The sequence below is a fragment of the Raphanus sativus genome, unplaced genomic scaffold (assembly GCF_000801105.2).
Source record: "Raphanus sativus cultivar WK10039 unplaced genomic scaffold, ASM80110v3 Scaffold2899, whole genome shotgun sequence".
Taxonomy (NCBI): Eukaryota; Viridiplantae; Streptophyta; class Magnoliopsida; order Brassicales; family Brassicaceae; genus Raphanus; species Raphanus sativus.
Window position 1 is genome coordinate 1 of NW_026618206.1, and position 13,265 is coordinate 13,265.

Consider the following 13,265-nt stretch of genomic DNA (forward strand, 5'->3'; position numbering starts at 1 on the left):
AATCTGAACCCGAAAAACCGAACCGAACCCGATCCGAAAAAAGTAGCACCGAACCCGAACCAAAATTGATTAAATATCCGAACGGGTTCAAAATTTCGGTATTTAAAGAACCGAAACCGAACCCGATCTGAACCGAAATATTTTGGGTACCCAAATGTATACGAAATAAATTTATATACTTAAATATATACATTATTTAATATATAATGTATATTAAAAATATATAAGATACCTTTAAGTTTTCCAGAATACTCAGAAAATATATGCAAATAGTCAAAAGTAAATGTTTAAAATAGCTAAAGTATACTGAAAACACCAAAATAGTTAAATATCTATTGATTTTTTATCCAAATATTCTAAGAAAACCAATTTATATGTTAAATTAAGATATTTTGACATATATGTTATGAAAATCTATATGTAATATATTATCTTTTTTATAAATTTTGAAAATTTAAAGTATATAATGAATTTTGAAAATTTGAAAACATTTTAAATGGGTTATCCGAACCCGAACCGAACCCGCAAAGATCCGAACCGAACCGAACCCAAACCAAAATTTAGAAATATCCGAATGGGGCTGAAATCTTTGACCCCAAAAATCCAAAACCCGAATAGACTGGACCGAAACCCGAATGGGTACCCGAACGCCCAGCCCTAGTCTTAATCATGATACTAGTGTATTAACAATATGTTATTTCATCAAATCATGTATAAAACTCTAGATCAAAATACTTATAACATGGTTTGATATACTCAGTAACAATAACAGTGAAAAAAATAGTAACCACAACAGAGGTAAAGACAAGGGGGAAATGGAAGTGCTTTTTTCCATAGTTGTTTATTTTAAAAATTTAAAACTATTTCTTTACTAGTAAGAAGAAATAAAAAATCATGAAAATATGCTTGAAATAGCTAAATTTCTCAAAATATTTATCGGATAAAAACTTGCAAAACATTTCTTTCGGCAAAAAACTGTAATCAAATAACTTATCCTATGTAAAAGACTCGTGCTGGAAGTTAAAAACAGTAAAAAGCATATGATGCTAAAGATAATACAAAGAAGAACAAAAAATCAAACAATACCCGAAATCAGACAAGATCAAAGTGAAATAAAGAAGAGTAAAAATTGCTCCAAGTGTCTTAAACCATTCATAAAAGAAATATCCAAAAGGGTATTTCGACAATAATAATAACAAAAGAAAAAAAAAACAGTCTTTGGTTTTTGAGCGACTCTATATAGATAGGAGAAAGTAAAAAAAGACCAAAGTTCTTAAAGTTGTTCAAAGATACCGGGCAGGCAGGCTCTGCGACTCCGAAACAAACTTAAAATTTAAGAAAAAAAAGACTTTAAAACATTTTGATATATATATAAACACATAACGCCTCAAGTACCTTCTTCTTCTTTTAGACTTCTGCTTTCTCTCTTTCTCTTCTACAATAGATTTGATCTTTTCAGTTGCACTCATGGGCGGTGAAGGTGCGGCCTCACTGGTGTCTTTGATGGGCTTACCCTTCAAAACACAAACACCACATAAAATCAACACAAAGATAAATACAAGATTCCCCCAAACTCTGCTACTAATTTATTTTAACATATGTAAATATGTCTCACATTTTTATGCAAATGAAATCATAAAATAGATTAAAGAAAAAAAGCAAAGCAATCTAATAACATTTTGCATTAGCTTATATTCAAGTTTGCGTTTAGTGACGTCTAAAAACTGACATCAAAGGGGATGATAAAAAAAAGAATGAAGAGATAAATAATATTTTCTTTTACCTTATTGGGAGTGCGCCCAAGACCATACCACTGCAGTGAAGTGCAGTGATTGCACTATCCGCCTGCGACATCGGAACAAAGTATTGAGTTTGTAGATGAAGAGAACCTAATCAAAGTGTTACTAAAATTAAAGAGAGAGAGAGGGAGAGAGAGCTACCATAGCAAACTCAACAAAAGCAATGCGGGTATGGTTGTGATAGTCTCCCAGCCTCAAACGAAAAACCTACAACATATATATATTTTATAAAATATTAATTGAAGAGCAGCAACACGAAAAATACACATGGTATTATACAAAACCAAATCCTTACCTCTCCGCAAATCATTTCAAAGAAGCCTTTCAACTCAACTTGACTAATCTGCAGTAACAAAAGACATTGATGAATGTTAGTTTCTTTCTCCAAATAGCTGAGCAGTTGGTAAAAAAAATGAAAAGAAAGTTACCCGCTTGTCAATGTTGGTACAGTAAACAGTCCTCAGGCACATCTCACGCTCACCCTCAGACTGAGAGAAACAATCAAAGATTTGATTAAACAGAAGCCAAGTTTTACAACCAATGATTATGTGAGCTTTACCCGGGGAAGGAAAGTAGGGTTAACAGGTGCAATAGCGGTCTTGGAAGGGAGCACCTTAAGAGGGTAAAAACCAAGCACCGTTCCTGTCATGCTCAAGGCAGCCCTAGCTCCCTCTGCAGCAACATTCCTTGATTAGTGTTATAAAAAAAACTCAACTAGTAAAGAGAGGTTTAATACCTTCATTGGTGAACTCAACGAAAGCGAAACGGAGGATGGAGTTTGTATCACCGCATACACGACAATCAACAACCTTTTTGATTCCCCCCAAAAGATCATACGAGGAAAAGAGTTATTGCAGATACTCAAAACATTCTTAACATAAAAAAAAAAAATTCATTTACCTGTCCACAGTTAACAAAGACACCTGCTAGGTTCTCCTCAGTAACCTACAGACAGAGAGGCAGTGGTTATACAGAGGATGAGAAAAATGGTAACAGTTTCATTTTTCTTTTACCTGATGATCGATATCAGAGACATAAACAGTTCTCTTGATAACATCTTCCTTCTGAGCCAAGCTGGTTCTTTTGTTCACTCTTCTCCTCCCTTGTCCAAAGCTCCTTCTCTGCAGGCAACCGGTAAAAATGGAGAAACACCATAATCATCACAAAACTGATAACCCAATCAAACAGAAAAATTCTGCAGTAACTCTTTTCTTTCGCCTATTCTAGCAGATAAACAAATCAATCTCAAGAATGTTTCCACAGAAATACTGTATACTTTCTAGTTAAAACTTTTAAAAAATTGACAATACCAAAAACGAATTTTGCATAGCAAAGGCAACCGTTGTTTTCTCCAAAGTGTAACTGAATAAGCAGAAGGAAAACAGCAAATACCTATAACTAAAACAAACGCACACACACAAAAGAGTAAAACTGCTTCTCATTCAATGACTGATCAAGTTATAGACTCAAAGAAGACGTAAAAGCTTGAAACTTTCTATTATATCGCTTATTCAACCAACAAACAAACAAACAAACAAAACAAACTAAACCAAATAATCATGATAAACAAAAACACACACAGAGAAAAGGTCAAAGCTTTATATATAATACCCTTCTGACGAATTGACCATTTCCATCTGCAACAACAACAGGCTGCGCTGCCGTGAAACCGTTAGTAAACCCTAACCCATTTCTCGAAACCCCTCCAGATTGACTTCGAGCAAGCGAAGGAGGAACAAACTCCTTAGCCATCGGATTGAGCTTGGAGAACGCATCGGAGAGGTTCTTGATCTCGCCCTTCACACCGTCTCCTCCGTTAAACCCATTCGCGGTCAGACTCTTTCCGGCAGTCTCATTGGTCCGATCGTCGGAATCTGGAGTCGGAGGATCCGATGAGTCGAGAAAGGAATCGGATTTAGGGCTCTGATCGTCAGAGGGATTCGTCGTCGTGTCGGAAGCTGAACAAGTGTTGTTGTCTAAATTCTGACCAGAAGAGTCCACTTTGAGACCAGCATTCTCAGCGACGGCCATGATCGGACCAAAAGAGAGTTGAAAACGAGTTAGGAGGTTGCAGATGTCGCGATCAAATGTGTTACTCCATAGACCGAACCAGCTTTTAAAGATCAATGAGCCACTGAAACCAAAGAAACGAAAATTGATTTTTTTTTCTTTTTTTTTTGTTTATGGGAAATAATTAATTAAGATAAATAAAGTAAAAATTGAGAAGCCTTGGAAAAGTCCAAGGGATAGTCTACAATTATTAATTATCTTTACCATTACCAATATACTTTTCTCTCTTCATGATAAATGTATGGCTGTAAATTCTATTTTCTCCATTAATATTTTTCTCTCTTTTTACTGTAACTTTATGAAGCTTCCTACTTTCTTTTTTGGTAAAAAGGAAGCTTCCTACTTTTCATTTGTAATTAAAGTTTTTAACTAAATAAAAATATAATTGGTCAGATTTCACATTCATAATGTGGAAATAAAATAGTATGCACTATGGTGTTTCTATGTTTTAATGTTCACTAGAATATGATTTGTATTTTTAAAGCGTGGAAATAGTTTTTTTAACAAAATTTAGTTTACAAAATCAATATGTCTTAATATTTTTTATTTTAGTATTTGAAAACTATATAATTATATTATTGTGTATTTATATTAAATATGAAATCATATAATATTACTTAATTTTGTTTTTCGATTATTTCAACCTATTTCATTATGAACTTTTAATAAAAATTTACTGTTTTTTTATTAACTGTACTATGTATATATTTTTGATATAAATAAAATTTATTAATTAAATTTATTTCTTATTAGAAAAAATTGATTTGTAGTATCTAGACCTGGTAAAAATATTTATACGTTACATGAATGTTCAAAACTACATTAAAAATTATAATGTAAAAATTGTCGTAAATATATACTAATTTATTAAAGAAAATGGAGTACTATATCGCACTGGAAAATTTATGTTCACACGTGTGCTAGTAGCGATTTCTATTGCTTATCCATACTTTTTCAACACTATTTTATTTGGTGGTCCGTCTTCACGTATGTTGACAATTGACAGATTATATAGGACTGCAGAAGATATCAAAATTACACAAGAAAACAAGTCCGTCAATGGTATCACCGTATCAGTAACTTGGAGATGATGATGAACTAATTCAATATTAAAATAGTGTCCGTAAGAGTAAGACACTGTGTGAACTGGTCTTTGGTAAGTGTGTCATCTGCGGATTAAATAGACTCAATGTTAAACAGCTTTGACTATTTGTTTTGTTGATTTTGTCAAACTTAATGGAAAAATTTGGCAACAAAAACAAAATATTTCTTACGTCTTTCTGGTTTTTAGGATACTCTTTTTTTACAATCACCTAAAAGAAAGTATTTGTGAACTCATGCAGAACTTCATCAGTCCTGAACCAAGTTTCAAAGAAGAACTTAAATCCATTTAAAAAGAGTTTGAGAAGTAGAAATAAATTCAAATCCACAGAAAAACACACTTAAACCTGTTTGCCAAAAAAAAAAAAACACACTTAAACCATATCTAGTGAAGCACCCCGAGGGAACCGAAGGTAAAACTCTTTGTTGCACGTCACACGCGTGCAACTCGTGTTTGTTTTCTCTTGGAAAGGGGAATATTTGATTCGGGTATAATTTAGAGGTAACACTGGTAAACGAAGTACTTAAAGAGGGACCTAAAAATAAATAAGATAAACTCGAGGGATCACGCAAGGGTAATTCCGGTAAATTACATAAGTAAGTTTATAGATATAACAAAACAAACCCTAGAAGATAAAAAACTTTCACGGCCGACATATCTTATTCGATTCCGAGTCGCATTGGCTTCCGGTTCTGCTGCTTTTTTCCTGGTAAGAAGTCGTTGTCATCTCTGTGTGTGTCTCTCTCTCTCTGAATACAAAACTGTTGTGTTTGGTTTTCATTCGTTGTACTGATAAGTTTTGTTCGATTGATTATATGTCTTCGAACATGCAAATAATTTTATTTGAAACATAATATTGTCTGCTCTCTGCTGTGAAAACATTCATAGGTATGTGTCTGAATTAACTGGAGATTCCCCCTGTAATTACGGTCTGTAGATCAATTTGTTTAAAAAATCAGTGAAAGTTGTGTTCTGCTGAACAAGGTAGAGGCATGAGTGTATGTTTCGTGATGTCATGACACATGCTTTCTTTATGATAGATGGCAAAGCGCTTGGAACATGAGCATTGCAATGGTTCATAGGGATTTAGAGAGGGAATGGGAGAGATCAATGTGGACTTGTTTCATATTGTCTTTTTTTCTTTCTTTATTATTATTGGAGTTTCTTTTTCCAAAAAAAAAAAAAAATCATGGGAAGATCTGGAGAAAAAAATAGATTTTCTTTTCATAATAGCTTTTGGAGCACATTGGAGCTTTGTGGAGCACCAAGGATTGCTCTCACTTGGTTTGCTTCATACATATATTGGTCTTATCATCATCATCTTTTTTTCTATATATATTCTGATGATAGATGGAAAGCTGGTCTGAGTGGAGGTTCTTTGCCTATAGCAGTGAACTTTGGTCCTTTATTTATTTTGTCCTCTTTTATTTGTATCTGCAGTTACTTTTGTTTTAACAACATTTGCAAACAATGAGTGGTCGATTTTCTCGGTCCATCTACGTTGGCAACTTGCCCGGCGACATTAGGGAGTCTGAGATTGAAGATCTCTTTTACAAGGTCAGTTTAGTTCTGCCTACCTACCTTCTTTTTTTTGCATGACATCCCAACTGTTCTAAGAGAATCTTTTCTCAGTATGGCCGCATAGTTGATATTGAATTGAAGGTTCCACCTCGTCCTCCATGCTATTGCTTTGTTGAGGTATTTTTCTTTGTATCAAACATTTACATGGTCTTAATAAAAAATGTACAAAGATGTTAGTTTTAAGTTTACCGAACTCTCTATGTTGAGTGTTTTGTAGTTTGAGCATGCTCGGGACGCGGAAGACGCAGTCGATGGCCGTGATGGCTACAACTTTGACGGCTCTCGCTTGAGGGTAATAAAACATTTCATTTCTTACCAATTTGGCTTTTTGACAGGATTGGTCTTATACTTGACGTGCCCTGAACACCTCCTTTGAATTGCAGGTTGAGCTTGCCCATGGTGGTCGAGGGCAGTCTTCTGGTGATCGTCGTGGTGGATACCGTGGTGGAGGTGGTGGCTATGGTGGTGGAGGTGGTGGTGGATCTGCCCGGTTCGGCGTCTCACGACACTCTGAGTTCCGAGGTTTGTGTAATTAGAAAATTGGTATCTGTAAAGTTTGATCTTTCTGATGGTTTCAATGTATTCTTGGATGGCTTTATGCAGTTATTGTCCGTGGACTTCCGTCATCTGCTTCATGGCAAGATTTGAAGGTTGTGATGGACGACTACTTTATAATATTTTTGGTTGTCTACTTTATTTAGATATATATATATATTAAAACCCATCGTTTCAGGATCATATGCGGAAAGCTGGTGATGTGTGCTTTGCTGAGGTCACTCGTGACAGTGATGGCGCGTTATAATTTTACACCTTCTTACCTTTTTACCTTTTATTCAGCCTCGAGCAGCGTTTGCGTTTGGGATATATTGTGGTTAATGTCCTTTTCTCCTTACACATGACTTAATCTTTATTATGGTCAGGAACTTATGGTGTCGTTGACTACACCAATTATGATGACATGAAGTATGCTGTAAGTTCCCCCTCTGTCTGTCCTTCTCTCTTTCTGTATATCAAAACTATTAATTTTTTTTTTAAAGTTTCCTATGCTGAAAGTTTGTGATTGTTGTTCAGATAAGGAAGCTTGATGATACAGAGTTCAGAAACCCCTGGGCTAGAGGCTATATCAGGGTATGGTTTCCCCTTGCAGTCTTCATCTGTGTGCTCTCCTTGACTGTAACGTGTGTGTGTGTGTTTATCTAGGTTAAGAAATATGAAAGCTCCCAGTCGAGAAGCCCAAGCAGAAGCAGAAGCAGGAGTAGAAGCCGTAGCAGAGGCCGTGGTCGCAGCTCTAGCCGCAGCATTAGCAGAAGCAGGAGCCCAAGGAAGGATCTTAGGTGCGTTTGTTTTTACACTGGATCTTCTGTATAGCTCTTCCTATTATGAACAGAGTTAAAAATTTGGGATTGTGTGTTTTTGTTTATCAAAATCTTCATTGCAGTAAATCACCAAGACGGTCCCTTTCCAGATCGATATCAAAATCTAGATCGCCATCTCCCGACAGAAAGAAGAGTCCTCCTAGGTAAACTTGTCATCTTCCCTAACTTTTTCAGTATCAAAATCATGATATGTTTCTAATCCTTCTTTTCACTCAGGGCAATGTCGAGGTCCAGGTCTAGGTCTAGGTCTCTTTCAAAATCACCTGCCAAGGTATATACAAATAAGTTGCATTTTAAGTTTATGGGAAAAAGGGCCAAACAGAGACTAATCTGAAACATGTTAAAAAATTGTCTCTTTCTCAGGTTCGGGAAGGCAAAGAGTGATTGCTAAAGTTGTCAAGCCAAAGATGGAATGAAGATAAGACTTTGGAGTTTTATTATAAAGCTCAAAGTTTCAGTTGGTTCTCTGTTGGATACTTTTTAATTTATATGTGGCTACTTTCAGTTTAAAACATGTTATTTTTAACGGTTCTTTGAAACATTTGTGAAACAATATTTTCAACTCTTAAATTTCATTCTACTTCTAAATGTCTTGTTCTACTTCTAAATGTCTGGTAACATTACAGGTGATGGGTGACATATGTTCAAAATATAATGGTTTGTTATAGTCAATTATATGGAGTCGTTTATCAGCGGACAATCCAAATAACACGAAATAAAGACAATGTCCATTAAGCATGACCATTTTTAGACATGAACAGTCCAAATAAACATGAACTACCTGACTTCTTAGTTCTTAACACATACTATCATTATAATCTTTTGTTTATAAGTTCGAGTGAGATTTAATAAGAATGTATGGACTTTGGGATGCTACAATTAGAGTTCAATTTCTAGATCTATTTAAAGGTTAAATGTGAAATATCAAGTTTATTAAGCTTGGTGGTCTTGGTTGATGAATGAATTTGGTAACAAGTGTGATCTCAGTTTGATTCTGAACCGACTCCAACAGAGTCTGTTTTTTTCCCCCAGGGGTCGTTGAAACCAACCAACTCATGGCTTAGCTTGACTTGATCATATGAGCCAAAGGGTAATAGATCTTCCTGATTAGAAAGAATATCGATCTTAACAACAACACGAATTAAGGTCTTTTAACTCGTGTTTTGTGACAATTCTGTTCTCTATTGATTAGTTCAACAGAGCTTTGTGAGAGTTCCTTCGGTATCAGTGTCTTTTTGGTGCATCATTGCGTCTCTAAGTGTCAATGCTTTGGTTGATCAAGTTGATTAACAGAATAAGAAAGGTGAATACTTTTCGGTGAGGAAGTTGTATGTTAACATAAACCATTGAAATCATGTATGCGTAAATAAGAAAAAATAATTTTTTATTCAAAGTTTAAACAATCTCCTTGAACTGATTCAAAACCCTAAAATAAAAACACAAAAGTACATCTTTAACAATATATAAAAACCGTGTGACCCAAGTTTTGAGACTACCCTAATTTCAACCCCCTTTCTTCCCAATCATCGATCTATCGTACAGCACAGTCCGACACAGGGGGCAAGTGTTTCTGCGCTGAAGCCACACCAACAGACAACCATCGTGGAAGACATGAGAACACGTCATGCGTGTAGGTACACCATGTTTCGAATTCGAACCACGGGAGACTCCGAGATTGTCGAGACAGATGGAACACGGTTCTGTTTCCATCTTTGAACTCTTCAAGTCTTCTTTGCTCATCTTCCCTTGTTGAGCCATCCTCTTTAACACCTCTTCCTTCGATGGAGAAGGGGTTACCTTGGCCGTGAAGCTCAAGATTAAACCGTTACGACCAAAACGTACTCCAGCCCATGAGATCTCTGAAGCTAGGTAATCAGCTAACCAACGGTGGCTAACGAAAGAATCTTGGAGAATCTCGCTGCGGCTAAACCCTAACTTGGTTGCAGCCCTTGAGATCTTTGGAGCTAACCAATGGCGGTTGATGAGTTGATCTTGGATGAGCTTTCGGATGGAGCCATGACTTAAGTAACGAGGGAGACTGATATCTATGCGAACGCTTGGAGAAACTTGAATCTCATCAGATATTGTCTCGACGATGATTATGATTGAGGTTGGGTTACTTCGTGAACGTCTCTCAGTTAGTTCTATGTCGCGCAACTCCACATGGGGACGAATCATGTTTCGAAAGAGAGAACCTTTTTTCAATTGTGAAGCTAATTCTTCATGACTGTGAGATATATATAGGCGCGTTGTCATCTATCACTTTTCCTTTTCTCTTTGATTCTTTCTGTTTTGTTTATAAAATTTCCTTTTTTCGACTAAAATTTCCTTTTTTCTTTTATGGGTCGACTACAGTTATAAATTAATTATACTGTAATTTCAGGTGGTACGAATATACAATTTTCATTTTAATTGATTAAAACCTTTTAAAATTTATTGTGTTTTCTAATTCATTTTGGTAACTTTGTATATACTAGATTTTGATCCTCGTTTTCAAAGCACGAAATAATTTGTGTTGTGAAAGTTGAAAAACATAACAAATCTTTTATTAACGATTTGAAAATGAATAGACCCGCATCATTTAAACCCTTCATATACGAAAGTTTTGTTTATTAATCTTTGGATTTTTATTTATCACAAATTATATCATAAAAAGATTTTTGCAAACATAAATTAAAATTTATAGAATTATCACTGTATTTCATTTTTTCTAAAATTATAGAATACCGAAATTTTTGAATTTCAAGCATTTAAATTTTATAATTTTTTTTATGTTTTATAAATATGGATTTGAAACACAAGAGGTAACAATAGAGATAATACTCCAGATCAAACTGATTTTAAGAGGCAAAATAAATGTGCTAAATATGTAAAACGAGACAATTGTAGATTATTGGTTAAGATTACAGTTTTAATGAAAAATTAGAAGAAAAAGTTTACATAAAACAACATATTGGCTTTGTGGAAAAAGGCTATAAGAATAGAGTAAATTCTTAATAGTATAAAGATTAATTAAAAATAGTAGTCCAACAGAAAATGAAATGTCGAGCGAAATCTTTTTTTCTTTTGAACACCACATATTATAAAAGCAACACATAGCCAAGATAGTTGGTTAGGGTAGAAATGTTTGAGTACAAAGTTGTCTTCGCCGACGAATCAGCCCTAATATTCAGAGTACGTGAAATGAAAACAAAAGAAGAAGCAGAGAAATAGGAGGATAGAAGCTCGATGTTCCTAGTAGAATATTATTAAAGAAGAATTGCAATTTGCAAACCACATTCTTGCATGTAGATAAACCTTCTAACCAGAAACGTGGAAAATAAAATGGCTAAGCAAAGACAAAATCTCAGATTTCTAAATTTCAGTCAACTAAGAGCATCCACATTGGAGATGTAATATAAAGTTCACACGCATCCCAAAAAAGGAAAATAATATATTAACATTATTTTTTTGAACCTGTCTCACAAAAGTTCACTGGAGTGAACCTGTCTCTTAACTATTCTGCGGATCCCACGACATGTGGCGGTCCGCAATTGGTTTGATTATTAATCTTTTTTTTTTTTGAAAAAAGTCAAAAAGTAAAAAAAAAAAAAATGTTTTGTGAACCTCCCCACGAGATTCACCAATAGAGATACTCTAAAAAGAAGCTGATTTTAAACAAAGATAATAGAAAGTACAAAAAACAATCAAGCTGATAGTAAATCAGTCTCTTCCTTGGCCATGGAAAAATAAAATTATCCTTAAGAAATCATTGCTGCGAGCATATATTAGTGCTTTTGATAGTTACTACATAAGTCAGTGTTTATGATAGTTAGTACATATATCAGTGATTATAAATGGATTGAAAGATGAACATCTTCAATACCTTCTTCTTTTTTTTCTCCCTAGCTGATGAAACCTTAAAAACCAAGCACTTACATAGACTTTACATCCTCAGCGTAGTCCATGAAGGTGTAAATGTATTGATTCTTAACAAAATCAATTCCTTGGACCCTAACTTTCACGACAGTGTTTCTCTCCACATCGTAGTAGAAAATATAGAAAGGATCAGAAAGAATGGAGGGTGAAAACACAATTTCACTGTCGCCAGTCATCCCGACAACATTTAACCTGGCAATGGCATCCACACCAAGATTCTTCCAAAAAGGTGGCAATACGTAGGTTTTCTTCGACCATATATGTTGTTCAGCATCATCTAGAACCATCAAACCAAGACTTGTAGTTCTTCCACCGAAAAAACCAACTTGATCAAATTGAATCGCACCTAATTTACCCTTGTAATTTATCAGGGATGAAGAGCAAGTTAAATTGATTTCCAGTGGTTTGAACTTTTCAGAACTAACATCAAAGCAAATGACAGTAAAATTTTGTCCAACTCCAAACCCGTCGTTTTGATAAGCTAAATAATACAAAACCCCATTGATACATATCCCACCAATCTCAGGGTATCGTTTTAGGGAACATTCAATCATTCTCCAAGACAGTTTCCCCGTTCCTAACGTCAAAACTTGATGCTCCTCGGAGAATTTAGGATATGTTCTTCGTCTAACCGACATGCACAGTACCTTATACTCTTCTTTTATGGGATCATACCCTAAGTAGGTTCTCACATGACCCCTTCTTGTTCTCGCTGCAGGTAATTTTTTGAACTGTCCTGTGCTAGGATTGAATATCGTCATCATCTTTGAATCATTACATCCACGTTCAAACCACATATCACCAGGACAAAGCAAGCCACGGACAGGGCGATGAATCAGAAAGGACCCCATTCTGGTGGGGATAGTGATATGATTATCCACAACTACATGAGACAAGTCCTGGTCTGGATTTCGAGGTGGTTGAGGTGTCGAGTAGGAAAACAACTTACCGTCAACATGGAACGTGAACAAGAGACGCGGACGTTCGCAAGACCTCGCCACGAACGAATGGGTGAAGACTCTACTAGAGAAAATAGAAGCCCATTCCTTGGACAGGCAACGAAATCTCGATAAAGATTTTGCGGTTAGTCTCGAGAAAATCTCAAAGATGAGATCAGCTGGGATCGACTCTGAGTTCTCAACTGATGTCGAAGAAGATCGAGTCTGGGGATTCTCCGCCTTTGAGACATGCTTCTTCTGCTGTTTTTTCATGGTGCACAAAACCCTATATTGAGAGCAACTTATTTTTCTATAAAATAATGTTGGTACGAAGTTAACTGGTCAATAATATATATATACTACCAAGTTCTTAAGCTACGGCCCAATTTTGAACCCTAGAATTCCGATAGACAAACCCTAATTTCAATATATATTTACTTAAATTAGGGTTACTGAATCGAATCTAGGAACGATATATATT

At 35.3% G+C, this 13,265-nt stretch overlaps 4 protein-coding genes across 4 annotated transcripts; 1 reads left to right on the forward strand and 3 right to left on the reverse strand.

Annotated features, from left to right (window-relative positions):
- Window positions 1-1,129: 1,129 nt before the first annotated feature.
- LOC108856346 (polyadenylate-binding protein-interacting protein 10) lies at window positions 1,130-3,968 on the reverse strand. Its single transcript, XM_018630122.2, has 10 exons — window positions 3,411-3,968; window positions 2,813-2,920; window positions 2,700-2,744; window positions 2,536-2,608; window positions 2,359-2,471; window positions 2,228-2,287; window positions 2,095-2,142; window positions 1,941-2,006; window positions 1,784-1,845; window positions 1,130-1,514 (listed from the first exon to the last, which is right to left on the reverse strand). Exons 1-10 carry the CDS (start codon window positions 3,828-3,830, stop codon window positions 1,466-1,468), a joined length of 1,044 nt encoding a protein of 347 aa, XP_018485624.2. The 5' UTR covers window positions 3,831-3,968; the 3' UTR covers window positions 1,130-1,465.
- Window positions 3,969-5,583: 1,615 nt separating this feature from the next.
- Window positions 5,584-8,516, forward strand: LOC130506120 (serine/arginine-rich splicing factor SR34A). Its single transcript, XM_057000756.1, has 13 exons — window positions 5,584-5,680; window positions 6,412-6,528; window positions 6,604-6,669; window positions 6,770-6,844; window positions 6,936-7,074; window positions 7,156-7,202; window positions 7,286-7,343; window positions 7,473-7,522; window positions 7,624-7,680; window positions 7,753-7,886; window positions 7,991-8,071; window positions 8,145-8,199; window positions 8,292-8,516. Exons 2-13 carry the CDS (start codon window positions 6,442-6,444, stop codon window positions 8,310-8,312), a joined length of 870 nt encoding a protein of 289 aa, XP_056856736.1. The 5' UTR covers window positions 5,584-5,680; window positions 6,412-6,441; the 3' UTR covers window positions 8,313-8,516.
- An 865-nt stretch (window positions 8,517-9,381) lies between these two features.
- On the reverse strand, window positions 9,382-10,204 carry LOC130506121 (uncharacterized). The gene has a single exon (XM_057000757.1). The coding sequence runs from the start codon at window positions 10,182-10,184 to the stop codon at window positions 9,432-9,434; it is 753 nt and encodes a 250-aa protein (XP_056856737.1). The 5' UTR covers window positions 10,185-10,204; the 3' UTR covers window positions 9,382-9,431.
- A 1,638-nt stretch (window positions 10,205-11,842) lies between these two features.
- Window positions 11,843-13,063, reverse strand: LOC130506122 (F-box protein At3g49450-like). Its single transcript, XM_057000758.1, has one exon. It carries the CDS (start codon window positions 13,055-13,057, stop codon window positions 11,843-11,845), a length of 1,215 nt encoding a protein of 404 aa, XP_056856738.1. The 5' UTR covers window positions 13,058-13,063.
- Window positions 13,064-13,265: the final 202 nt, after the last annotated feature.